Genomic DNA, 27,253 nt, shown 5'->3' with positions numbered 1-27,253 from the left:
CCCAGAGGGGCAGTGAAGACCCTGGACTCAAGTTCCCTCTGTTTCCCAGGCCTCTGTAGGGAAAGGACATGCCCTGGGCTCAGGGCCTGGTGGAGGGCCCAGGGCTGGGGGCTGAGTGTACACCAGGAGCTGAGTTGCTTCATGCACATGTCAGTTTGGCTGACTGTGGGTCTGCTCCCGTGCTGGCTGTGTGTTTCTGTGTAGCTGAGTGCACTCCTGTTTCTCCGTGTCCATGAATCAGGGTGCCTGGCTTTTTGTGCACCTGTGACTCTGTTTCCCTTCCATCTGCCTGTCTGTGCTGATGGTTCCAGGCTCTCTGCTTTTCCCGCGTCTTTGACTGTAGCTCTTGAGTTTCTGTGTTTGTCCGCCTGGGTGCGTCTATTTTCTTGTCTGACTGGATGTGTGTGTCCCTCCGGGCGTCCGAGGGTCCACAGCGCCCGCAAGTGCCCCTGTCGCAGAGGTTTCTCCGGGACTGGAGTCCCTCGCCCCGCTTGCCTGAGGGTGTCTGTGGGCTGCAGCGTGCCCCTGCACGGCCCGGTCCCTCTGCGTGTCTCTGCCTGTCCCAGCCTCTGCCTGTGGATGTCTGAGCGTGTACGTGTCCTTGTCCGAGGAGCTGTGAGTGTGAGGGGGAGTGAAGGGCCGAGGGAGGCCTGGCGGTGGCTGGGCTGGGGGGGGAGTGGAGTTTGGGAGGAATGTTTACCAGACTCAGAGAGAGCCCGGAGGGACAGCGCCCAGAGCCCGGACACAGAGACCCAGCCTCCCGCCTCCCGGGTCCAGGATGAGGGGCGCGGCCCCCAGGGACCCCTTCCCCCTCCTCATCCTCCCTTCAGGGCCCCTTTAAGACCGGACCGGACCCCTCCTCTCCGCCTTAACCCCTCACTTCCCAGGTGGCCCCCTGGGACTGGGCCAGTGGGCGGAGGCAGGGAAGGGGAGGGCGCCAGGGGCGGGGAAAGGGTTTCCCTAAATCTGGGAGGGAGCAGAGGAGGCAGGAGGGCCAGGCGGGCGAAGACGCTGTGGCTGCGGGCAGAGCCGGCCCAGGGCCCCCACCGTGCCAGGTGACCAGTGCCAGAGCCGGGGAGCCGGGGGAGGGCTGGGGACAGCCCGGCCCTGCCCCCTTCCCCGCAGGGTGCCCGGCAACTTCTGAGGAAAGTTCGGCGCTGGTTTCGCGGTAGCTCGAGGATGGGCAGGGTCCTGCTGGCCTGGTGCTGGGCGCTGTGCTGCTGGGGGCGCGCAGCCCCCGAGGGTGAGTGATGGGGCAGGGGGCTGGGGGCTGGGGGGCTGGAGGGGTGGGAGGGGGCTGGATGGCAGGTGTCGGGGGCGATTCCTGGGCTGCTTCAGTGTTTCCTTGGGACAAGAGAAACGGGCTGCGAGAGGGAGGCAGGATGGGACAGATTCTCGGAGACAAACCAGAAGAAACAGAGGGGGAGAGAGAGACTCTGAGAGAGGAAATGGACAAGAAACAGAAACTGAGGGGGTCAGGGGCAGGAGGACATGGACACAGAGAGAGAGACAAGGCGAGAAGTGGGGACACAGCCAAGGAGAAGCTGAGGGAGGTGATGCGGGGGGCTGCATTTGAGTCTGGGGTCTTGGGGAGAGGGGCAGAACTGGGGGACAGCCCGAAGGAATCTTCCAGAAAGGAGTACTCTCTCTGGCTCTGCCAGGCTCTCCTATGTGGATCTATATTTCTCTCTCTGACTCTGTCTTTCTCTCTGTGTCTCTCTCTCTCTGTCTCTGTCTCTCTCCCTCTGTTTCTCTCCCTCTCTCCCTCTCTCTCTCTCCCTCTCTCTCTCTCTCTCTCTCTCTCTCTCTCTCTCTCTCTCTCTCGGGTTTCAGTCTCTCTCTGTGTATCTCTCCTCTTTTCCTTTCTCTCTCTCTCCCAGGCTTTTCCCAGTCTCTCCTCTGTGTCCCTCTCTTCTCCCTCCCCTGTACTCTTTTCCCCCTCATCCACCCAGCCTGAGCTGTTAAGTCTCCAGAGACCCCAAGGGCGGGTGGGGCTGGCTCTGCTGGGCCCTGTGGGAGGCTGCCAGATCCCGGGCTCACTTCTAAACGGACCCCAGTCCCCTGGGAAGGCGCCCGTCCTCCCCCCAAAGCCTCCACCCTCCACCCCACTGAGGTCACTCAGCAGCTATGTGGGCCTGAGGGCAGTGGGTGGGCAGGCGGGGAGGGGGCAGAGGGAAGTGGGAGCCCCTAAGCCAACCTGTCCCGTCCCCCCTGCAGGCACACAGGCTGCAGCAGACCCCTTTGTGAAGAGTCCGGGGAACATCACGGGAACCCGGGGGCTCACGGGGTCCCTTCGGTGTGAGCTCAAGATTCAGGGGGAGCCCCCCGAGGTGAACTGGCTTCGGGATGGAGAGATCCTAGAGCTGGCGGAGAGTACCCAGACCCAGGTGCCCCTGGGTGAGGAAGACTGGCAGGACGAGTGGCTGGTGGTCAGCCAGCTCAGGTGTCAGTTTCTTCCCTACCGGTCGCGACCCCTACGTCCCTCCCGGCCCCTGTCCTCCCCCAGACCCCTCCTCCATCACAGTCCCGGCCGCAGCCGGACCACCTGGGTCGGAGTCCCAGCCTGGCCGCTTCCTAGCCATGTGGCTCTGAGCATGTGATGGAACCTCTGGGTTTCACTTTCCTCTTCTGTAAAATGGGATAATAATAGAACCTCTTTCCGCTTTCCAGGTCAGATCCCTTTCTTTCAGCCCTGACCACCCCCCACCCCGCCCAGTGCCCAGCTCTGACCCTGACCTTTCTGCCCCTGTCTTGCCCCGTCAGAATCTCGTCCCTGCAGCTCTCGGACGCTGGGAGGTACCAGTGTATGGTGTTCCTGGAAGGAGGGACCTTCCTGTCCCAGCCTGGCTATGTGGGGCTGGAGGGTGAGACCCAGGGGTCTGAGGGGGCTGGAGGGTGCAGGTCTCCCAGGGGCACATCTAGCCTGGGAATGTCAGAGATTTAAGGGATCAGGAAGCTGTGATGTCTATAAATCATGGCCAGGGAGCGGGCGGGGGTGGTATATGTCTGCCGGGTCAGATATATGGGGGTAGGGCAAGACATTCTGGAGATTAGATAAGGGGGTAATGAGAAGTCAGATATCTGGAGGAGAGGCTTGAGGGGCTTGGATGTTCTGGGGGGACAGACGTTGGGGGGAGGGGTCAGATATTGGGACCCCGTGTCCTGAGGGATGGACAGACACCTGAGGGGTCGTGGTCAGACATCTGAGGGTGGCTCAGGGACCTTGGAGGGAGGGAGGGGTCAGACAGGGACTGTGCAAGTCCCTGAAGGAGTCGGATGTCCTGAAGTCTCCAACATCAGACCCCTGGGGGGCTCAGAGACCTCAGCCTGCACCCCTGCCCTCCCCCCGCCAGGCCTGCCTTACTTTTTGGAGGAGCCTGAGGACAGGGCTGTGACTGCCGACACCCCCTTTAACCTGAGCTGCCGGGCCCAGGGCCCCCCAGAGCCCGTGAACCTACTCTGGCTCCAGGATGCCGCCCCCCTGACCTGGGCCAGAGAGCACAGCCCCCAGCACACCCTGAGGGTCCCAGGTGAGTCCGGGACGGGGCCCAGGGGCCGGGTAGAAGGGAAGTGGGGGGCAAGGAAGCCCTTCGCGGCCTCTGCGTGACTGTGTGTCTGTCCCTCTGGCCCTCTCCGTGTGTCCGTGCCTCTGTCTCTCTCTGTATTTCTGTCTCTCGCTGTCTCTGTGTCCCTGTCCTCTTCTACCTCCTTGCTTCTGTCAGTTTGCCTTTCTCCATCTCTGTCTGCTTCTGTGCTGTCCGTCTCCGTCCCCGTCTCTCCAGCTCTTTCTCACAGCTTCTGGGCTGTGTCTCTCTGGGTCTCCATGTCTCTCTCTCCAGCTCTCTGCGTGTCCCCCCACCCCCACCCCGTTCTTCCTCCATTCACCCCAGCCTGGCTCCGAGTACAATTCTTCACCCAGGGTGTCCTTCGAGCTGCTCTGAGGGAGGCATGTGTGGGCCCCTGACCCCAACCGGGACACGGGAATCACCTGGGCCCCTCTCCCCAACCCCACCTGCCCCCCTCACCTCTGGGGGCCTCTGCTGGCCTCGGTCAGGGGGAGGGCGTCCAGCCCAGGCCCCACCAGGGACACAGAGCCCAAAGCAGAGAGAGAGGAGCCAATGGGGAGCAACGGGGAGACAGGGAAAAACAGTGACAGAGCGAGAGAGTGAGAGACAGAGAGAAGGACGGACCACAGAGGTAGTCCAAGAAGAGGGAGGCAGGAGGGGGGAGTCAGTGATTGGAAAACTGCCCCCCCATCCCCCTGCCTCGAGGTGATCACCCAGGTGGGTCAGGGTCAGGATCTAGCTTGGAGTCACAGGCAGTCAGAGGCAGAGCTGGGGGACCACGGATGGGGGGGGGGGCTCCCTTCATTGAGGGAGGAGCCTACATGGGGGGGCTCAGTCAGAGGGAGGTGGCAGGCCTGAGGGGCACCGGCTTCCTGCACCCCCAACCTGTTGCCTCCATCTGCTGGGGACTGGGAGGGAACAGGTTGGCCGAGGGTCTTCCAGGGTGCAGGGAGGTGCCCAAATTCCCAGCATTCCGGGGGCCATGAGTGTGCAAGGAAGCGGTGAGCATGTCAGCCCCCAGAGGGGTGACTCAGGCCTGTGGCTCGAGTGGCCGGGTGAGGACAGGGATGGGGTCTGAGTCAGCCTAGCAGGACCCCCAGGAGGGGGAAGGGATAACCAGCCCCCACCCCAATCCCTTCCGAGGAAAAAGGAGAAATGATGGGGGGGGGGGCAAAAGTGTGAGAGCATCTGTGTGTATCAGTATGTGTTGCAGAGCAGTCAAGGGGTTCTGTGTGTGTGTCTCAGTGTATGAGGGGGGTGTGTCCGTGTCCCCCTGGAACTGTGTGTCAATGGGTCCACCAGCTCTGTATGAGATATGCCTTAGCGAGGGTCTGCTTCTGTGGATGCCCCAGTGTGAACGGGTGTGTGTGTGTGAGTGTGTGACCAAGGATACCAGCGTCAGCCTGTGCTGTCCCTCTGTGTTTGTGTGTTCACAGCTATCACTCACTGGGAGATGGAGTGTGTGTGAGTGTGTGTGTGGGTGCCTGTATGAGGAGTGGCCATGTGGCTTTCTGGCTATTTTGCACACTTCCCTGTGTAGATGCACCTGGGTCAGCTCATACTGGTGCCCCTGTGGGTTGTGTGTCCTGGTGTGGGCTTCTGTTTCCTTGTGGCTCATCTGGATGTGTCCATGAATAGCTTGGTGTTTCTCGGTGGTTTGGTGTTTCTTCTCGAGTGTCTCCCTGAACACATGTGTGTGCATATTCCCGTGAGCGTGGCAGCCTGCATTTCTCAGTGAGTCTGTGTGTGCGTGTCTGTTTCTTGGTGTGTGTGTGTCTGTGTGTGTGTGTGGCTGGCTGTGTAGCATCTATGTCTCAGGGCGAGTGTGTTGGTGTGGGACTGTATCTGTGCAGGGTCCGTGTACCCGTGATTGAACACGTGTGGGGGGGGGATGGGGTTGTTCCCAGCAGGGAGTTGACAATACCCTTCTCATCTCTGTGTGTGTGTGTGTGTGTGTGTGTGTACTGGGCCTGGCTGTCTCTTGGTGGATGCCCCTGGGTACTTACCAGAGCTGCGTATATATGGGAGCCGGGCCATGTCCCCACGCTTGTGTGTCCACGGCTGCCCTGTGTATCCAGGCAAGTGCATGTTTTTGTATCAGACTGCATCTCAGCAAAGCTGTCTGAAGCAACCTGAGTATGCCCAGCTGTGTTTCGGTGTGGATGAGGGATAGGCTGTGTGTATGTGTGTGTCGATGTGTTCACGGGTGAAGTCAACATCTACGTTCGTTGTGTCCTGGTTTGCATCTGATTGTTCACTTCAGCCTCAACGTGTGCTTGTTGCTTGGTGTGTGTATCTCAACATGCAGTTATGTTTGTGTGTGTTTGTCAGCATCAGCCTAGGTGCTCACTGTGTTGCTGGGTGTTTGTAATGAATGTGTGATTGTGTCTGTGCATGTTTGTGTGTCCATGTGTCTGTCCCAGCATCATTCCATTTGTGTGTGTGTCTCTGTGTATGTGTGTCACTATCAGCCCATGTGCATGTGTGCAAGTCAGAGCATGTGTACATGTCACCGTGTTATGACAGCGTCAGTCCCTGTGCATCTGTGTGTAGCTTAGCGAGTGCCACATTTTCTGTTTGTGCCAATAACAGCCCCTGTGTGTTTAACTGTGATTCATTATGTATGTGTGGAGGGGGGGTTGTGTCGAGGCGCTCATCAGTTTGTGAGTCCCTTGCTCTTTCTGACTCAGCGCGTGCCCCTCTCTCCCTCCATCCTCCTCATTCCCTCGGAAAAAGCGTGGGGGGAGGGCGGGCCGGGCAGCCCCCCGGGAAGCACATCTGGAGTCGGCCTGCTCCCGGCGCGGGGGGACGGCCGCTGGGGGGAGCCCCGGGCCCCTTCGTCCCTCCCCATCCCTTTCCCTCGGCGTCGGCGGGGGCTGGGGCAGGGGGACCCGGGGCCGCGCCCCCAGGCTGCCGGAAGTGCCCGGGGAGGGGGGCGCCGCGGTGACTCACGCGGGGGCAGGAATGCTGTGGTCGGAACCCGCCCCGGCCCCGGCTCCGGCCCCGCGCCCGCCCCGAGGGCTGCTCCAGGGCGCGGGGTCGGCCCTGCGCGGTGACCCCCGCGGCCCCCACGTGCCAGGTGGCTGGACGGGGCCCAGCTCCCTGCCCCGGCTCCGGCCGCCCGGGGCTGTCCCTGCGGGGGCCGAGCACCTGACCTTGGCCGGGAGCTTCCCTGCCCGCCCCCTTCCGGCCCGGCCGACTTTCCCTCGGTTCCAAAGCCTGGGCTGACGTGGGAGGGGAAACTGTGTGTCTGCGGGAGCGCGGCGCCCCTCCCCAGTGCGGCGGTGGGGGGGCCCAGAGGCAGCGCCGCCCACGCAGAGCCGCACAGAGATGCCCGAATGCACAAATACACAACATGCAAGACACACACAGACACGCACAGAGAGCTGCATTTACATCTGCACTTAGGATTTGGTCCCCCTTACATCCTGTCACACTGAGACTGTGTGTGTTTCTGAGTGTGTTTATCTGGGTATGTTGTGTAGCTGTTACATATCTCTGTGGCTGCATGTCCCTGGGTGTCTCTGCTTGTCTCTGTACTTGTGCGTGTGTGTCTGTGTGTGGAGGTGTGCGCACATCTACCTGTGTTCCCATCCCCACCCCCACACTGGGGAGGGGAGGCAGTCAACCCCCAGCCACTCAAAACAGTTATTTGCACCCACATACATCAACTCACCCACCCATGACATCACACGTGTTCACACTTCTATGTACACACCCAGAAACACACTAATACACAAACACACACACAAAATCCAGTCTCTCTTTTGACAAACATCTATGGAGTGCCTACTGTGTACCAGGGAACAACACAGGCAAGCCCCTGCCCTCCTGGAGCTGACATTCTAGTGGGGAGACAGTGGAGGAACAGGATACAGAGGTGACACATAGTGGGGCCACGACCGCTAAGGAGAAAAAGTAAAACCAGCATGGGGGTATGGAGGGGAGGCTCCCGTTTAAAACAGGGTGCTCGAGGACAGCGTTGACTGAAAGGTGGCATTCAAGGAACAACGTGAAGGAGGGAAGGAGCCACGTGGACATCTGTGGCAAGAATAGTCCCAGCAGAAGGCACAGACGCAGAAAGTTCTGGAGAGGTGGGGATGTGCTCGGTCTTCTGGAAACACCAGGAGGCCAGTGTGGCTGGAACAGAGGAAGCAAGGGGGACGAAGGGTTGGTAGGAGGTGAGCTGATAAATGAACAAACACTTGTACGTTTAGGCAGCTCCATGAGGGCCCGTGTCTTTGAGTGTGTGTCTCTTTTGTGTCTGTGCTTCTACACGTGCCTGGGTGGGTCGGTGTGTATGTGCGTGTGTGTTTGTGCAGGTATGTGAGTAGATGAGTGTTCCTGTGTGTGTGCGTCTGCACGTATGAGTACGTGTCTTTGGGGGGGAGTTAGGGCTGAGGCCTGTCGCATTTGGGGATGGAGGCTGCCTCTGTTCCGTTGTTCTCCCCCCTCAAGGGGTGCCCATGTGGTCAGGCCAGGTGGGGTGGGGGTGGCCCCAGCTCTGCATCTCTGACCCCACACCCCTCCCTCAAATGAACCCCCCTCCAGGCCTGAACAAGACATCTTCCTTCTCCTGTGAAGCCCATAATGCCAAGGGAGTAACCACATCCCGCATGGCCACCGTCACAGGTGACAGAAAGGGGAGCTGGGTGGCTGGGAGTCAGGGTGGGGGGAGCTGGGCAAAGGGCCCCCAGGGTCAGTCCCTCCTCTCGTCTGTTCACAGTGCTCCCCCAGCGGCCCCAGGACCTCCGCCTTGTTTCCATGCAGCCCACAGAGCTGGAGGTGGCTTGGACCCCAGGCCTGAGCGGCAACTACCCCCTGACCCACTGCAGCCTGCAGGTGAGAGCCCAGACTTTGCTCACCTCCTTCTCCATTCTCCTTCCATTGTACCCCATTCCCTCCCTGGGAAGCCAGCCCTTCCCAGCCCCGCGTTTGCTGAGAGGCAGTAAAGCCTCAGAGGAAACCAGATGTTCCACGCTCGGATCCCGGCTCTACCACCAGCCCCTCTTGCCCACCTGCCCAGTCGCAGTTTCCTATGCTATGCTCCATACTCAGCCCTGTGCTGGGTGATGCTGGGGACCCAGGAGGGACCAGCACAGCCCCAGCCTTGCTGTCTCAGGGCTCCCACTCTGGCTAGAGTTAGCATGACTAATACTACAAGTAATTAAAACAGCTAACGGTGTCCCCTCTGCACCGGGTACCACTTTAAGCTAGTTCCTGGTCTTCATTCATTGACTGCTCTTGACGAGTCGGTCAGGTAAGTCCCACCACCACCCCCATTTTCTAGAGGAAGATCTGAGGCCCAGAGAGAAGTGATTTGCTCCCACAGAGCTAGGAAAGAGTGGAACTGAGGTTCAATTCCCGAGGCCGGGCCCCGTTTGGGAGACCTCAAATGCCACGGTTAGACATCGGCTGCACCCCCACCCATGTTTACCAAGTGCCCCCCAGGAAAGCAGAAGTGTGTCCTCTTCCCTTTCCAGGTCTCACTTCCTGCTCTGCACAACTGAGGCCAAAGGGCTTGGGCGGGAGGGTCACGGCCGTCCCAGGGAAAAGAGAAGTGGGAGCAGGCAGGGGAGGCCGGCTGTCTGCACACATCTTCCCTCTGTCCTGGTGGAGCTTCCCCTTCCCATCTGTCACTGCAGGTCAGAGAGCGGGGACGGGGCAGCCTCACGCCCCGTCTCTACTGCCCACTGTCTACCCACCTCCGCCTGAGGTCTCAGGGTGTTGTCACCTTCCCACGTGGGGATGTGGGACTTTGGGCAAGCTGCTGAACCTCTCTGGGCCTCAGTTTCCTCCCTCGTAAAATGGAGATGAAAAAAAGAAATTGACCCATCAGGTGGTAGTGAGAAGTCAATGAGTTATTTCAGGATTGGATGCTTAGCACATAGTTGGCGCTCAAGAAATGCTGGCTGTTAATATTGTGATGTGCAGACCAGTTTGCATGCATTGTCATTCGACCTTGCGCCTTGCCAAGCAGGGATTCTTTGATCCCCATTTTCCAGAGACAGAAATCGAGACTCAGAGAAAGTTAAGACATCTACCTTAGGTCCCACAGTAAATAAGTGGCCAGACTAGGACTTGGACCCAAGGAACCTGGCTTCAGAGCCCACACTCGTAAGCAGTAAACTCCGTTGCAAAACACCGTGTGGCCAGGTGTCTGGGGTCTCCAGGCGAAGGTGTGGCCCTGGGCAGTAGCGCTCCCGAGCTGTGTGGTTTTGAGTGGTGTGGCCGTGGTGGCCTTGTGGTTCTACTGAGGCAGGGCCGTGCAGATGACGTGCACCCTGACTGTGGCCCCTTCCATCCTGATCGTGCCATTCCTGGGGGCCCTGAGGATGTGTGAGCCTGTGCCCCTGTGTGTGGTTGTGCAGACTTTGAGGGAAACTCACATGCACACAAAGTAGTAATGGCCAACATTCGACACACAAGCACACTTCTAAACGCCCACAGGCCATCAGTCAGTCCGTCCTGTGAAGTCAGGCGTCACCATTGTTAGCCCATTTTACAGCTGGGGAAATGGAGGCACACAGCTAGGAGATGGTGGAAGCAGGATTTGAACCCAGGCTCCAGCATCTGGGCTCATCAGCACTAAGCTAACGGCCTCTCTAGGCTGGTGAGCCTTATTGTTATTATGACTGACGTTCTTAAGTGGATGTTCTTACCACCAGGAAAGCAAAGGCTTTGGGGACAGAGTTGGGTTCGGGTCCCAGCTTCATCAGTGACGAGCTGGGGACACCAGACAAGTGATTCCCTCTCTCCCAGCTTCAATGTCTTCATCTGTATAATTGGGATAACCCAGCCCCGACAGTGCAGGGTCACTGTGAAGACCAAATGAATTCAGATTTGTAAACGGCTTAGGACAGTGCTCAGAAAGTGTTTGGTATGTTTTTCTTTTTTTAATTGCAATAGAGCACATAAACATGCATAATCTTTGGTGCACACCCAGATTGCTTTACATGTGCATTCGCCCACGTAACCACCCTCCAAATCCAGATATAGAACCTTCCCGGACCCCCAAAGTCTCCCCCAGGTCCCCAGAGATGGCTGCTCTCCTGCTTCTGTTGTTCAAGATTCCTTTTGCTTGTGGTTGAATGTTGTGGAAATGCGATCCCCAGTGGACCTTTATTTATCATCATCATCCTCACAATATTCACCGTCATCCGTGTCACCATCATTGATGCTGACCACTGCCCTGCACTGTCCCAGCCATCCTTCAGGCAAAACTACATTGAATTTTAATCTTTAAATGGCCCCATAAGGCATTTGCCCCTCTAAGTCCCCATTTTCCAGATGAGGAAACTGAGTGTCAGAGATGGAGAGAGTCTTGCCACAGGTGGCTTTTGCAAGTGGCGACTGAGTCACCCTGTGCGGCTGTGGGGTCTCCACGCTTTGCAAACCCAGCTGCCCGTGATGCCTCAGCACGGATGGGGACCCCCCCCCCCCACACACACACACACTCTCCCTTGCAGAATTGTGTAGTGACACTGGGACCACCGCAGTCAAGAGCTGCGGGATTGCCTGTTTGACCATGTGGCTGGCCTGTCCCCACACCCCCTTCCTTCTCCCCAGCTCGTGCTGACGGACGATGCCGTGGGCATCTGGCTGGGAAACCCAGACCCCCCGGAGGAGACCCTCACCCTGCAAGTATCCGTGCCCCCCCACCAACTTCGGCTGGACACCCTCCACCCTCATACCTCTTATGACATCCGGGTGGCATGCACCAGCAGCCAGGGAACTTCGCCCTGGACCCACTGGCTTCCCGTGGATACACCGGAGGGCGGTAAGAAGGGGCTGGGGGTTTGGGGGTGGGCACCATTCACTGAACTGCTGAACTCTGCTCATGCCAGTGCCAGCCCCAGCACTTCCTCTTGCCCATGTTACCCCACTCGGCCTCAGCTCTCCGCCTCCCGTCCAGTCACTGACCCCTCAGCACGACCCACTGGCATCCCTCCCCAACCTCCCCCCTGTGCTTCTGCTCAAGGGAGGCCTACACAAGTTTGCCCAAGCGCATGCCCTTTGCACACTGCCCCACTTCCTGGGAACAGGGGGAGGTGGTCAGGAAGAGGTGGGGGTGCCAGCTTCCCCTCTTCCCTGTCCTCCAGTGCCCCTGGGCCCCCCCGAGAACGTTAGTGCCGTGTGGAATGGGAGCCAGGCCCTCGTGCGTTGGCAGGAGCCAATGGCGCCCCTGCAGGGCACCCTGTTAGGGTACCGGCTGGTGTATCAAGGCCAGGACACCCCTGAGGTGGGTGCTGCTGGCTGGGTTGGGGCAGCCTGGCTGGGGGAGGAGGGAGATGGGGAAGAAAAGATGGTAGGGCAGACATGGACGGTTGTGCAGGTTGGGCAGTAGACAATTGCACTCCACCCGAGAGAGTGCTTTCTGGGTATGGAGGTTAAGGGGGTCCAGGGGAGGGTTAGGGGGTAGCTATATATGAACAATTGCCAAAGCACTTTGGTAGACTTAACTAGTTACTTTGCCAATTTTATAGTAGATTATTGTATAACATCTTGAGGACGGAGTGCCTTTTTCTAATTTGCCCACAGGCATTGTCTGGGCTAGAGGCAGCCTTGAAGGCAGAGATAGGGAGGGAGTGACGATGGGGGTTAGAAGGGGGTGGAGAGGTGACAGTGAAAAGATGAGAATTCAGTTTTTTCAGCAAACCTTTATGGAGCAGTACTGTGTGCCAAGCAGTGCCCCAGGGATTGGAGATACAGCCGTGAATGAAACAGATCAAGCCCCCGCCTTCGTGGAGGGCATGGGCATGGAGAAACAAAGGGTGGGAAGAGGTAGGAGGTGGGGACTGGTGGATGAGGAGAGGGCTTGAAGAAAGCACTGGTGAGTTGAGGCAAAGGGTGAAGGCTCAAGGGCCAGGGGTCTGAGGTTCTGTTCTGATGCCACTTCTGGACCTCGTAGGTGCTAATGGACATAGGGCTAAAGGAGGAGGTGATCCTGGAGCTGCAGGGGAAAGAAACTGTGCCCAACCTGACAGTGTGTGTGGCAGCCTACACTGCTGCTGGGGATGGGCCCTGGAGCCTCCCTGTGCACCTGGAGCCCTGGCATCCAGGTAACTCCAAAGCCATGCTGGGTCCCTTCAACCTGCCCACAGGAACCTGGTCTCTCCCAGATACCCCTGGCTTGCTCCCTGCACCCTTTAGTGCTACCCCAGCCTAGGCTCTCTTCCCACCCCGAACCTTACTGAGAGCCTCTCTCACTGCCTCATCAGTGCCTCCCCAGCCTTTCTCTCTCTGAGTGTGTCTCTCCTCTGTCCTTTCTCCCCACAGGGCAAGGACAGCCAATCCACCGGCTGGGTAAGGGCCTTCACACCCCTTTCCCCCTCCTCAACACCCAGTGAGCACCCCGTCACCACACACATACTCTTTGCACATTCCTATTATGTTTCTCAAACTCATCACTATAAACCCTCTACTTCTTGGATTTGTGTGGTCCTTGATGAAGTTGCCTAGAACAGCTCAGCGCATTGTAGATACTCACTGAATGGTGGGTGCATGGGTGGGTGAGTAGATGGATGAATGGATGGTTGGATGGATGGGTGAGTAGATGGGTAGATGGACTGCATTGAGGGAAGGATGGATATGGATGAATGGATTAGTAGGTGAGTGGAACTGGATGGATGGATGGATGGATGGATAGGTGGGTGGGTGGATGGATGGAAAGATGGATGGGTGGGTGGGTGGATGGATGAATGGGTGGAAGGTGGGTGGGTAGATGGATAGGTGGGTGGGTGGACAAATGGATGGATAGGTGGGTGAGTGGGTGGATGGATGGGTGAGTAGATGGGTAGTTGGACTGCATTGAGGGAAGGATGGATATGGATGAATGGATTAGTAAGTGAATGGAGTTGGATGGATGGATGGATGGATGGATGGATAGGTGGGTGGGTGGATGGATGGACGGATAGATGGATGGGTGGGTGGGTGGGTCAGTGGGTGGAAGGATGGGTGAGTAGATGAATAGATGGACTGCATATGGAGATGGATATGGATATGGACAGATGGATGAGTAATAAGTGGATAGAGTTAGATGGATGGATGGATGGATGGATGGATGGGGTATCCCCACCCTCTAATAATATCATCCCTCTAATAATATCATCCATCCCTCTAATAATTCTCTGACATTCCTCCTACACGCATCCTACCCACTTAGCACAGCCCACCCTTATAACTTAACTCACTATCTTGAGATATTCCTCATATGCCTTCCCGCACACCCTTTCTCTACTCATCCTACCCTCCTTTCACATTCACCTCATTATATCCCTCATTCCTTACACAAGTCTTCCAAACCCATTGCATACCCACACTTCTCTCTTCATTTACAACTCTGCACACTTCTTTTACCTTCACAATACATTCCACACTGCCAACACATTGCTCAACTTTCAGTCCACGCTTTTCCACATTCTGCAACTCTCCTTACACATTCATCTCACACTCCTTAAATATTAGTCCCTCACCCCTCCCAATCCTCTATCCCACTCTCTTCACACACTCACTTTAAACTCGTACGCTTGGCATATATCATACTCCATTCCTTACACACTCACTCTCTTCTCAAGCACCCTTTCCACTCACACATGCTCCTCACCTGTCCTTCATGCTTATTGCACACTTCTCTCACCTGGAAATTACATCCTTACAAATCACTGCTGACTCATTGTATCTAAAGCTCCTCACTCACATATCCTAAACTCCTTCAACATCCCTCCCACACTCAGTGCACACTCACCAAGCCCTCTTGCATGCTTATTCCACCCTCATTCCTTGCTTTAGCTAAAACCTTTCACAGTCATTGCGCACTCTTCAAAGATGTTTCTTAGTCATCTGTGCCACGACCTTCACACCTTGCACATTCATGGCACATGCCTTCCCATTCTCTCTTACCCGCTCACTCATTTTTCCACTTCCTGTTCCACTTTCCCTGCACAATCATCACACATATCATACACATGCCTATGCTACTCGAAATTTATTCACACCCATCCCATGCTCATTCAGCCCTCTTTGCCTACTCATAACCCATTCTGCACGCTGCTCTCACTCCCATTCCACACTCCTTCCACACTCATAGCACTCTCCTCAGATGTCCACCTCACTCTTAACCCACCCATCCTGTATGTTTCACATTCCTCGACTTTCATGTGCGTTCGTAGCATGTCCGCTGTATGCCCTGCTCATCCCACCCAAGTCACCTTGCATACCCGAACACACCCATCCACACCCCAACAAATATGTCCATACGTTTTTCCCCTGCCTCCTGCCTCCCTCCACCATCCTCCCCTTGAGTCCCAGGGAGCTGGATCCAGGGCCTCAGCCATAACCTGTCCCCCCCATACCCCCTGACAGTGAGTGAGCCCCCAGCCCCTGCCTTCCCATGGCCCTGGTGGTATGTACTGCTGGGAGCAGCTGTGGCCGCTGCCTGCGTCCTCATCTTGGCCTTGTTCCTCATCCACCGGCGGAAGAAGGAGACTCGCTATGGGTGAGTTGGAACCATGTGGGGAGACTAATATGGACAGGGATGGAGAGGCTGGAGGCAGAGGCACCGGTGAGGAGGGTGGTGCAGTGAGAGAGATGACCAAGAGTCCGAGTGAGGGCAAGGGAGTGGAGAGTGAATGGAAGGTGGAAGGCAGCTGTCCAAGACATGCTTGGCAAATGCCAGAGGAGAGGGTGGGCAGGGAATGGGTCTGGCATAATGTTCTGTTTCACTGCTGGTGGGAGGAGAGGGTTCCAAATGGTTCTGTCCTGCCCTCACCTTCCCCTCATCCCTGCAACCCCACCCCAGGGAGGTGTTTGAGCCAACAGTGGAGAGGGGCGAGCTGGTGGTCAGATACCATGTCCGCAAGTCCTACAGTCGCCGGACCACTGAAGCCACCTGTAAGTGAACCCCGTGCCTCCCTGCCCAGGTCTGGGGCCAAAGGGTATACAGATCTGGGCCTCTGGATCATGAACCAAATGATCTGGAGATCAAATGCATGAACCAAAAGTTTCTGCAGGCCTTGGAATGCTAGAATCTTAGAACCACAGAACAACGGAACTGTGGAACCACACAGAACCTTAGAATAATAGAAGCTTAGTCACGATAAAATTTAGAAACACCAAATCTCAGTGCCATAGGATCTTAGAACAATGTAATAATGATGATGAGGTGGTGATGGATGAGGACATCGATGACGACTCTGCATTTCCTATGCGACAGGCACTATTCTAAGTGCATTAGCCTCATTTACTCCTCGCTACAGCCCAGTGAGGTGGGTACTGTTCACATTCCCCACCTCACACATGAGGAAGTTGTGTCCTAAACTGGTGAAATAAACTTGCTTGTAAGTAGGAGAGCTGGGGTTCAAACCCAGCCAGTTCTTCTCTGAAGTTTATACACTTAACTGCCGCACTCTACTCCTGCTTAGAATTATAGAACTTTAGAGCGGTAGAATTGATAATCGATCTTGGCCTGAAAAAATTACAGTGTCAGTAATATAGACCCTTAGAATCTGAAAAATCATAGAATCTTATAACTATCAACTCTGTTAGAGAAGTGTGGAGTTGTGGAGGATCCCAGCTAAGGGGAGACCCCAGAGGCCACCCAGTTAAATCTCATTTTTTTTTTCAGTTGGGCAAACTGAAATTCAAAAAAATAATTAAAAAAAAAAAAAAAAGGATGGAACTAGGTCTCTTTCACACAGTGTGAAGGCTGCCAGGGCCTCAGGGGGATGTTTGTAAAGGGCTAAAAAAGACATTTACTTAAGAGGAGAAGATAAGGGACACCAAGATGTCGCAGAAATCTGATGGAATAATATACAGCAGCAGTTCTAAAAGTGTGATCAGAGTCCCCTGGGTCCCCAAGACTTCTGTAGGGGATCTAAGAGGTCAGAACTATCTTCATAGTAATGCTAAGATGCCATTTGCCCTTTTTTCCCCTTTCACTGTCCCATGAGAATTCAGCAGAGCTTCCCAGAGGCTCCCTGACGTGTGATGACGTCATCACCCTGACAGTTGATAGGATGTGTGCATGTGCATTCTTTTGTTTTAAAAATTTCTCAGTTTTAATTTTGATGACAGTAAATATTGATACATATATCCCACACAAACAAAAGCTCTTTGGAGTCCTCGACAATTTTTAAAATGTAAAGAGATCCTCAGGCCAATATATTTGCAAACTGTTACTAGACAGCAGTGAAAATAAATAAATTACGACACAAAACAACGGCATTGCAACTGTTTCCCAGACATAACGTTGAGTGAGAGAAGCCAGACCCAAAAGAGAACATACTATGTGATTCCATAACATTCCAAAACAGAGAAAACAAGTGTGTGGTTAGAGAAGCTGGGAGAGTGAACCTCTTGACCAGGGTGCTAAGTTACACAGTTGGATTGGGTCTGTGAAAATCCACTGAGCTGCTCGCTTAGGACTTCTGCATATTATATTTGAATTAAAAGTTCCGTATTTTTAACAACTGGTGCAGCAGGGCGCTGACCAATTAGGATGCCCATTGGAAAGAGATCTCGTGCCAGGCCTTAACTCTTTAGTTGCTGCTTTGAAGGAAGGGTCAGGGAGTCCAGGGAGGTGCTGGTGGTGGTGGTACTTGGGGAAGTGGCTCTTTTTGCACGGATGCAGAGATAGTTCAGGATGTTGACCGTGGCTGCACCCCCACCCCATGCAGTGAACAGCCTGGGCATCAGCGAAGAGCTGAAGGAGAAGCTGCGGGATGTGATGGTGGATCGGCACAAGGTGGCTCTGGGGAAGACCCTGGGAGAAGGTGAGTCCCCCGTTCTCCGTCACACATGCACACATCCCCCTGAACCCACCCTCCATCATCCAACCACAGGAAATGCAGACCCCACGAGCCCCCCTGAGGTCTCCCTCTGGCCTCCGCAGGAGAGTTTGGAGCTGTGATGGAGGGCCAGCTCAACCAGGATGACTCCGTCCTCAAGGTGGCCGTGAAGACAATGAAGAGTGAGTTGGCGTGACACGTGTGGGACCCCCTCCCCTCTCCCCAGCTCTCTTCCCTGTGCCCCTAAGGAGATGGGAGGGCAGACAAGGTAATGCCCAATAACCCTGGTGCAGCACCCCAGTGCTTCCAGACAGGACCCAGAGCCCAGGCCAGGTCCTCTGGAGAAGGAATTGAATATGGGGATCTTACTACAGAGGTGCAGGAAGGACTGAAGGAACATCTGAGGGCAGTGAGGCAACCTAGAAATTCGCATCAGCAGGAAGTCACCTCCAGCCCTAGGCCTGAAGGACAGAGGGAGGGGGTGGTCCTGCCAGAGCCCAGGGGCCAGGGATGCCTGGTGGGAGTTTGGACCACACAGTTAGGGGCTACCTTGTGGGGCTAGAAATGCAGAGGAGGCACAGCCCCGCCAAGGTGATTCCCAAAGAAAGAGAGGGTGAAATGCCCTGCCTTTTCTCCTCCTCCTGCCCACCAACCAATCAACAGTCTCCCCCATCAGTGCCTGCCATTGGCAAATGCCAACCAGAAACTCATAGGAAAGGAACCTTGGGAAATACAGTTTTCAGGCATCAGCCCCCTGGGATACACAGCAGAGCAGAAGAAAGTGGGGAATAAGGCACACCTGGCTTCATCACTTACTAGCTGTGTGATCTCAAGCAAGTGACTGTCCCTCTCTGAGCCTCTGTTCCCTTATTTGGAAAATGGGATCTTTTTAGTCCCTACCTCCTTGGACTGTTGTGAGGCAAAACACTTCATGATGTGGGTGGCACATAGTGCGTGTCATTAATGTGGACTATGACCATGTTATTTACATCAGAGAGGGCGGGAGCCAGTCTGTGCCCACACAGCACAGGGAGTCCAGAGCCCAGTCCTTTCCACACAGAGCAGAAGCATAGAGTCAGGCTGGGGTTGGAGGCGGGGGAGGAACGATCCCCTCTGATTCATAGGGGTTAAAAGCTTGGGCTGTGGAGTCACCACTCACCCACTCCATTCATACATTCATTCATTCATTCATTCATTCATTATCGAGCACCCATTATATACCAGGTAATGTTCTAGACCTGGATTTGAATCCTAGTGTGGACTTTGGGCAAGTCCCTTTGCCTCTATGAGCCGCAGTGTCCTGAGTTGTGAAACGGGATAATAATTATCCTGTGGGTCCCCGAAGTTGTTGGGAATGTGCTGAAACAGCCTAGCATGATGGGGAGCGAGTGGTCCCGGAGCTAGACTGCGTGTGTCTGAATTCTGCCTGCTCCACTTCCAGGCTGTGTGTGCCCTTAGGCAGTTTCCTTAACCTTGGCTTCCTCCTCTTTAAAATGGGAAGAACAGTAGAATCTCAGATTAAATGAGTTAATATATGTAAAGCCCTGAACCCAGCACCTCACTTACTAAGCCCTCAGTCGTGTTTGATGTAGATGAGATGATGGTGATGATGAAAGAGAGGACGGGGGTGGGAAGGTTGCTCCCCCCCACCCCTTCCCTCCTTCCCATCCACTCTCCTCTCTCCCCCAAGTTGCCATCTGCACGAGGTCGGAGCTGGAGGATTTCCTGAGCGAAGCCGTCTGCATGAAGGAATTCGACCACCCCAACGTTATGAGGCTCATCGGTGAGGGAGGGGCAGGTTTAGGGGGTCTCCAGGCCCTCTGCAGGCAAGAGCCGAGGGGAGACCCCCTCCCTGCAGCAGATCAAACCTCCTGGCTCCTGTTCCCTCCTTCCCCGGGGTCAGCAAGCTCCGCCCCCCTACTCTCCCCCCAGCTTGGAATGTGACCTCTGACCTTTTCCCCCGAAATAGCTGAGTCCCTAGGAGGGCTCCGGAAGCATCCCTGGGAACCGCGCTGGAAAAGGCTTCCCTGGAGCCTGGTCCTTGCCACCCCACCCCCCAGCCTGGAGGCCGGCTTGGAGGGGGAGGGGAGGGGAGAGGCAGCGGGAGGCCGGGGGCGGGCGCGGCTTCCCCCTCGGCGCAGCCCGAGTGACGGGGCTGCCGGGGGGCTCAGGCGTCTGCTTCCAGGGTTCGGAACGCGAGGGCTTCCCGGCGCCCGTGGTGATCCTACCTTTCATGAAGCACGGAGACCTCCACAGCTTCCTCCTCTATTCCCGGCTCGGGGACCAGCCAGTGGTGAGGGGCCTGGACCCGTCCGTCCTTCGCTCGGTCCCCAGTATTAGCTGGGCACCCACCCGGTACCGGGCGCCTTCCGGCGGGGAGACCCGGCAGGAGCCAGCGAACGGACGACTGAGGGCAGGGGAGGAAATAAAAGAGGGTGGATGATAGGTTCGATGGCGGGAGGCCGGGGGCAGGGAAGGCCTCGCCATGGCAGTGACCTTGAGGGAGGAGCCCGCTGGGGTGGGGGTGGAGGGGACTTGGGTCCGGGTTCTGGGGTGGGATGGAGCACGGCTTGTGTGAGGAGCGCTGGAGCGTGTGTCAAGGGCAGGAACCACAAGAGATCAACCAGGTTGGAGAGGAAGCAGGAGCGGGTGATACAGCGTTAGGGTCTCCAAGGCCTCGGAGAGGGGGCGGATGTGATTCCAGAGCAGTAGCAGGGCAGAGCTGGGCGCGCAGGAGGGGAAGGGGGAGGGAAGGGATGCTCTCGGGAGTCTGCTGACCTCCTCCTTCCCCACCCCCCACCCCTACTCCGGACCCCCAGTTCCTGCCCACCCAGATGCTGGTGAAGTTCATGGCAGACATTGCCAGTGGCATGGAGTATCTGAGTACCAAGAGGTTCATCCACCGGGACCTGGCTGCCAGGAATTGCATGTGAGTGTCAAGCCTCCCAGGGACCCCCTCCCCAACTGCCCCTCTCCTCAGGGCAGGCCAGAACTCAGGACTGGGATAACCAGTTCAGCGAGGATCAGGGAGGACTTCCTGGAGGAGGTGGACAGAACCTCAGACTTAGAATATTCGTCTCATTACAATGTTGGACTTAGAAAAATTGGGGCTGGAGAATCAGAGAACCTTCTACAAGACATATAAATGGTCACAAATGGAAATGGAAATTTCTGCCCCCTCACAACATTTTATTTTGAAAAATTTCAATCCTACAGAAGAATCAAAACAGAAGGCTCAAAAGAATGGTACAACAAACACCCATATACCCTTCTTGTTGACATTTTGCCACCTTACTCCTCTTCTCTTTCTCTCTCTCTTCAACCATTTGAAACTAAGGTTTAGTTTTTTAGTAGGCATCTCCTAAGAATAGGGACTTTCTCCCAAATAACCAAAGTTATAACCACAGTTCTATTATCACACCTAAGAATATTAATGATAATTTCATAATATAACCTAATATTGAGTTCATATTCAGATTCTTCCAATTGTCACCCAAAATGTCTTTTATAGCTTTTTTTTTTTCCCCTTGAACCAGGATCTAATCAAGGTTTCCACACTGCATATATTTGTTAAGCATCTTTGCATCTGGAATAGTGCCTGACCCGCCTCCACACACATTTTTATATTGTTATGGCATGTTCATTTGGAAAGTACCAGGTCATTTGTCTTGTGGGATGTCCTGAATTAAAAATATGCCTGATTCCTTGTGGCATTTGCCTTGTTCCTTTGTCCCCTGTATTTACTGTAAACTAGAAAGAAAGTCTAAAAGGTTGAAAAGATTCAGTCAAAATGGAAATTCATTTTTTCCTGTAACTTGGGCTGACTGCAGTCAAGCCCCTAGTGTCACAGTGACACTGAGAATCAGGGTGGATAATCAGCTGTTTTATCTACCTTTAAAGCTTTTTATTGTGTTGTTAAAATACCACATGCCCCACCCCCACCCCCACCACCCTAGATGCTTTAACATACCACCCCCCCACACACACACCCCTTTCCTTGACCCAGCAATTAAAGGTTAACTCCTGGCACATCATCAGCCTAGCTCATCCCACTGGCTAAGACTCATCCATTCTTAGGAAAATAGAATCCCTGCAACTCAGATGCAAGAATCAAGGAATCTTCTACCCATATAAACTCCAAAACAAACAAAAGTGAGCCATGCTGTTAGGAATGGAGATGGTAGTCACCCTGGGAGGGCGTCTTACTAGGAAGGAGTTTTAGGGGGCTTCTGGAGGGCTGGTAAGGCATTCCTTTATTTTTCTGCTTTTTTTTACTTAAAAAAAATTGAGGCATATTTTTTATACACTAAAATACACAAATTTTAAGTGTGCAGCTCAGTGAATTTTTACATGTGGATAGATCTCACAGAATCACCACTGTATCAAAGAAGGAACATTTTTAGTCCCCTGCAAACTTCCTTGTGCCCCTTCTCGGTCACTACCCACCAAGGGCAATCATTACTCCGACTTCTGACATCTGACTAAACCAATTAGTTTCCCATGTTCTTAAATGTCACACCAACTGGTATTTATACATACTCAACATGATGGGTTGTGTTTAACTTTTTATTATGGTAACATAAATACAACTCAAGACTTCCCATTTTAACCATTTTGGTGTACAATTCAGTGGTATTAATTACATTCACAATGTTGTCATACTGTCACCACCACCCATTACCCAAACTTTCTCATCATACCAAACCAGAATCTCTGCACCCATTAAGCATTACCTCCCCATTCCCCTCACTTCATGGCCCCTGCTAAGCTGTAATCTACTCTCTGTCTCCATGAATTTGTTTATTCTGTATTCCATGTAGGCAAGATCATACAATATTTGTCTTTTTGAGTCTGGCTTATTTCACTCAACCTGATGTCTTCAAGATTCATCCATGATGTAGCATTTATCAGTACTTCGTTCCTTTTTATGGCTGAATAATATTCTGTTGCATGGATAGACCACATTTTTTTATCCATTCATCTGTTGAAGGACACTTGGGTTGCTTCCACCTTTTGTCTATCAGGAATATTGCTGCTGTTAATATTAGTGTACACATATCTGCTCAAGTCCCTGCTTTCAGTTCTTTTGGGTATATACCAAGAAGTGGGATTGCTGGGTCATATGGTAATTCTATGTTCAACTTTCTGTGGAACTGCCATACTGATCTCTGTGGTGGCTGCACCATTTTACAGCTCCACCAACAATGTATAAACGGCCCTATTTCTCTGCACCCTTGCCAACACTTGTTATTTCAGCACGATGTTTTTGAGATTAGCCCATGTTGCTGTGGGGATCACAGGTCATTCCTTTTCTTTGCTGTGTAGTGTTCCACTGCATGTCCCACAAGGTCATTCCTTAATCTGGGTGCTGGTTTCATGGGTGTGTTTGTGTAAACTCAGTGAATTGTACGTTTGTGATTCACATTTCTGTGTTTGTAGTGTGGTGTAGTATACTTCAAGGAAATGTTTTGTTTTGTTTGTTCTAAATCAGGAAATCGAACCTAAGGAGGCTAGGAAGGATCTTAGAATCTGGCAAAAAGTCAAAGCTGGGAAGGACCTTAGAAGTCCTTGGTCCCACCCTCATTTTACAGAGGGAACTAGAAATAAAACAGTTGCCTCCCGGTCTGGGGCAAGGGTGCGAGTTGACAGAACTGCACCCCCAAGAAGGACATCTGGGGCTAGAGGCAGAGGAGGATTTGAGAGTGAAGGCAGGATTTCTGGTGGAGGTGGCCAAACTGTGACCCCGTTCCCCTCCCCGCTCTGGGCAGGCTGAATGAGAACATGTCCGTGTGCGTGGCGGACTTTGGGCTCTCCAAGAAGATCTACAATGGGGACTATTACCGCCAGGGACGCATTGCCAAGATGCCCGTCAAGTGGATCGCCATCGAGAGCCTGGCCGACCGGGTCTACACTAGCAAGAGTGATGTGGTGCGTGTGCCAGGAGCGGGGGGCCATGGGCGGGCACAGCCTAGTCAGTTCATGGTGCCCTGGGCAACTGTGGGTGCAGGAGCCCATGGGGAAATGGGGGCTCCCCTGCTCAGTGACCTGTCCACATGGGCTAGGCATGCTGGGGGGCATGTGGGCATCCGTGAATGGTGGTGTGTGCCTGCAGGGGATATTGCATGTGCATGGCGCAGGTTTGTCCATGGGACAGGTGGACAGTTGAGGTCAGGAGATGCATTGGTGAGCATGAATGCACGTGTGCAGCTGGGGTGGAGATGTGACGTGAGTCCATGTGTCTGTGAGGTGTGTAGATGTATGTACGCAGGAGCACATCTATGCACACCCACGTGTGCATGTACCTATGTCCAAGTATTTCTAGGAATAACTGTGAAGCACCCACAGAGTTGGCTGGGTGCACCCATGAAGCTGTGTGTTGGGGGGCATCTTTGTGCAGGAGGGACCCTCTGACCCCTCCCCCATCCCCCACAGTGGTCCTTTGGGGTGACGATGTGGGAGATTGCCACACGGGGCCAAACCCCATACCCAGGCGTGGAGAACAGCGAGATTTACGACTACCTGCGCCAGGGAAACCGCCTGAAGCAGCCTGCAGATTGTCTGGATGGACTGTGAGGACCCCATCCCGGAAGTCACTCCAAACCCCTGAGCACCCCACACAGCCCCAGCATATCCAGGACCCTCTAAACCCTGCACAGAATCCATCAGACTGTTGAGTAGCCCCCTGCCCCCTCGCCAGTGCTCGCAGGACCACTACTAGCCAACAGTGGGCGTGCGTATTAGCGAGAGGCGCCTTTCCTCTGCTGGCGTGTTGGACCACAGGCTGGGTCGGCCCCTCAGCCAGGTATCCTTGTGCAGTTAGTAACTGTGCAACCTCACCTGGCAGCCCTGCCTCTGAGACCCCTGCTCCAGACACTTCTAATTCATTCCCACCTCCTGAGCACCTCACTCTTCCCCCAAATGCTCCTAAACACCGGGACCCTGTGGAAGCTCATTTTCTGATCTCTAGCCTCTCGGGCCTCCTCTGAGATGTGCCCAGGATCCTTTAGGGCAGTATTTATCCATCTTTGTCATAACATAGTTCACAGAAAAGAGCATAACCTTTATCGATCACTTTGGGGTAAAGAGAGGATGTTGCTTCAGTCAGGAGGGGCAGCCTAGAGTTCCAGCCTCCCCATATCCTCCTGAGGTATTTCAAGAACTGAGGAGAATAAGATTAATAGTAATGCTTCTATAGCACCTAAGAGAAGGCACTGTTGCGGGTGCCTTATTATATCACCACATTTTGTCCTCACCACAGCCAGATGAGATAGGCAGGTGCCATGACAATTCCCATTTTGCAGGTCAGAAAACTGAGGCCCAAAGAGAGGGAATCGCTTGCCAAAGGTTGCACAGCCGGTGTACTAGTTATCCGTACCCCCAAATTTAGTGGCTTAGCACAACAAACATCTCTTAAGTCATGCACTTTCTGAAGGTCAGGCATCTGGGAAGAGCCCAGCAGGGTGATTCTGGCTCAGGGTCTCGAATGAGGTTAGGGCTGAAGGATCAGCCTTGTGTCTGCTCTCCAGGTGGCTCACTCACGTGGCTGAGGCAGGAGGACTCAGTTCCTTGCCATGTGGCTCTTTCTGCAGCGCTGCTTGTGTGTGCTTGTGAGCTGGTGGCTGGCCTTCCCAGAAAGAGCCAGTAGGAATCCAGAAGTGCCTTTTATGATCTAGTCTTAGAAGTTTCCACCCATTGGCACTTCTGCCTTACTCTATTCATTAGAAGCAAGTCACTAAGTCCTGCCCACACTCAAGGGGAAAGGAATTAGCCTGTCTCTTTTGAGGGGAGGAGAGCCAAAGAATCTGTGGACAGATTTGAAGTCATCACAGTTTGCAAGTGGCAGAGGCAGGCTTTGAGGCCTCAGTCTGTTCTGGGGAACCACACTGGGCAGCTCTGTTCTAACAAGCCCCCATTAGAAGACCACCACATGCCCAGAGCCCAAGACCCTCCCTAGCTCCTGAGTCTCCTGGGAACCCCCTTAGACACTCTTGGGAGTTCTCAGTCCCCATAGGTGCTCCCAAACTGCTGAGGTTCCCTCCAGCACCCCTGAAATGCTCCCAGTCCCCTTAGTGTCCTAAGATGCCCCCAGACTCAGACTGCTCCCCTTCCAAGCCCCTGCTCAGCCTCCCACTCCTCACTTTGTCACTCTGTTGTCCTAGGTATGCCCTGATGGCCCGTTGTTGGGAGCTAAACCCCCGGGACCGGCCAAGTTTTGCAGAGCTACGGGAGGACCTGGAGAATACGCTGAAGGCCCTGCCCCCGGCCCAGGAGCCTGACGAAATCCTCTATGTCAACATGGATGAGGGTGGGGGTCACCCTGAGCCCCTCGGAGCTGCTGGAGGAGCCGATCCCCTGACCCAGCCTGACCCTAAGGATGCCTGCAGCTGCCTCACCGCTGCTGAGGTCCATCCTGCCGGACGCTATGTGCTCTGTCCTTCCACAGCTCCCGGCCCCACCCTGCCTGCCAACAGGAGCTCCCCTGCACCCCCAGGGCAGGAGGATGGAGCCTGAGTCAACCCTCCATCTGGGACTCCCTCTCAGGACCCAAGCTAGGCACTGCCACTGGGGGGACACCCCTATCCCCACTACTTTTCCACCCTTTCCTCCAACTGCAGCCCTCTTTTCCCACTCACCCCCAAACATCCCAAACAGACCCTTCCCCATTTCTGGGCTGTAGCATCCCCAGATGTAAAAGGAAGGGGTTTGTCTACAGTCCCTAAGGGTCTAACATTCCGAAATTCTAGATTCTAAGGTCTAAGGAGTCTAGAGTAGAAGGTCCTAGGTTTCAAATGTCTAAAGAGTCTAGAGTGAAAGGTCCTAGGTTTCAGAGATGCTATGAGTCTTTGGTTTAAGGACCTGAAATCCCAAGGTTCTCCAACTTTAAAGTTCTAAGGTTCTAGTCATGGAGGTTCTAAGATCTAATGTACAAAGGCTCTAAGATTCTATGAATCTAGATTTCCTGGTTCTAAGATTCTTGATAAGGCCCCAAGATTTTAGGTTCTAAAGCTCTAAGATTTCAGTTCTAGGATCTAAGGCTCTGTAAAACTCTGGATCATAAGGCTTCAAGATGTTATAGTCTCCAGTTCTAGGATTCTAATGACAATCAATTCTAGGTTCTAAGGCTTTATGATCACAGATTCTCCTATTATAAGAACCTGGATCCCAAGAGTCTAAGATTCTAGAATCTGCATTTCAAAAATTCTGAGAGTCTAAACATGGAGGTTCTAAGGTCTAATGTTCTGACATGTGATGTTCTAAGACAATGAACCTCAGTTATCTTTGTCTAAGATTCTAGATCTTATGCTCCAACATTCTAGATTATTAAACTCTAAGATTCTATGTTCTGTTCTGTGTTCCAAGGCACTTCAGATTCTATTGGTCCAAGATTATGGACCCTAAGCATCTAAAGTTCTAGGACTCTTCACAGTTATAAATTTCTAAGATTCTAGACACCAAAGTTCTAATCATTTCTAATGTTGGACCCCTACATTTTATATTTCTAGGATTTTAGTTAAGAGCCCAAGATTCCACATTTCTAAAAATTTACGAGTCCAGGCACTGTAGTTCTAAGACTCAAATATTCTAAGTTTAAAGATTCTATAAAGTTCCACCAATCTAGACTATTAATACAATCCCAAGGTTCAAACCTTACAATATTCTTCTGTGTGCCCCTCCCCTTCTTGGCCACCTCTACCCTCCTAATCTCAAGTGGGGGTGCGCTGCTTTCAAGCCTTTGCAATGCATTAGGGATGCCTCCTGCCCTCCAGGAGACAATCTGCCCCATTTTGGGCCGTGCTGCCCCCCTGAGCCAGTCCCTCATCCCCTCATGTACAGAGTATGGGCTCTGGTGCCCAGTTCATATAAAACTTTGTAACCACACTCCTGTCTCCTCTGGTCTCT

General features: G+C 54.0%; 1 protein-coding gene across 3 annotated transcripts; it reads left to right on the top strand.

Moving 5' to 3' along the window:
• Positions 1–596: 596 nt before the first annotated feature.
• On the top strand, positions 597–27,232 carry AXL (AXL receptor tyrosine kinase). 3 transcript variants are annotated; one of them, XM_037819876.1, is made up of 21 exons: positions 597–615; positions 1,173–1,243; positions 2,218–2,443; positions 2,764–2,864; positions 3,354–3,530; positions 8,118–8,198; positions 8,293–8,408; positions 11,136–11,346; positions 11,669–11,808; positions 12,478–12,628; positions 12,846–12,872; positions 14,931–15,063; positions 15,367–15,458; positions 17,243–17,338; positions 17,458–17,535; positions 19,044–19,136; positions 19,525–19,646; positions 20,173–20,282; positions 23,122–23,281; positions 23,786–23,922; positions 25,513–27,232. In XM_037819876.1, exons 2-21 carry the CDS (start codon positions 1,180–1,182, stop codon positions 25,862–25,864), a joined length of 2,667 nt encoding a protein of 888 aa, XP_037675804.1. In that variant the 5' UTR covers positions 597–615; positions 1,173–1,179; the 3' UTR covers positions 25,865–27,232. The 3 variants fall into 3 exon arrangements, with proteins under 3 accessions (XP_037675804.1, XP_037675805.1, XP_037675806.1); XM_037819877.1 differs by lacking the exons at positions 597–615; positions 12,846–12,872 and having other exon boundaries at positions 966–1,243; XM_037819878.1 differs by lacking the exons at positions 597–615; positions 1,173–1,243; positions 2,218–2,443; positions 2,764–2,864; positions 3,354–3,530 and adding an exon at positions 4,434–7,747.
• The last annotated feature ends 21 nt before the right edge of the window (positions 27,233–27,253 follow it).

This window comes from Choloepus didactylus, chromosome 27, assembly GCF_015220235.1.
Source record: "Choloepus didactylus isolate mChoDid1 chromosome 27, mChoDid1.pri, whole genome shotgun sequence".
Taxonomy (NCBI): Eukaryota; Metazoa; Chordata; class Mammalia; order Pilosa; family Megalonychidae; genus Choloepus; species Choloepus didactylus.
The sequence above is the reverse complement of the archived record's forward strand: the minus strand, read 5'-3'. Positions and strand labels throughout refer to the sequence as shown.

Coding starts and splice junctions, on each gene's coding strand:
- AXL (XM_037819876.1), top strand. CDS start 1,180: ATGGGCAGGGTCCTGCTGGCCTGGTGCTGGGCGCTGTGCTGCTGGGGG. Junction 2,444..2,763: donor CTGGTGGTCAGCCAGCTCAG/GTGTCAGTTTCT, acceptor TTGCCCCGTCAG/AATCTCGTCCCTGCAGCTCT. Junction 17,339..17,457: donor GGGGAAGACCCTGGGAGAAG/GTGAGTCCCCCG, acceptor TGGCCTCCGCAG/GAGAGTTTGGAGCTGTGATG.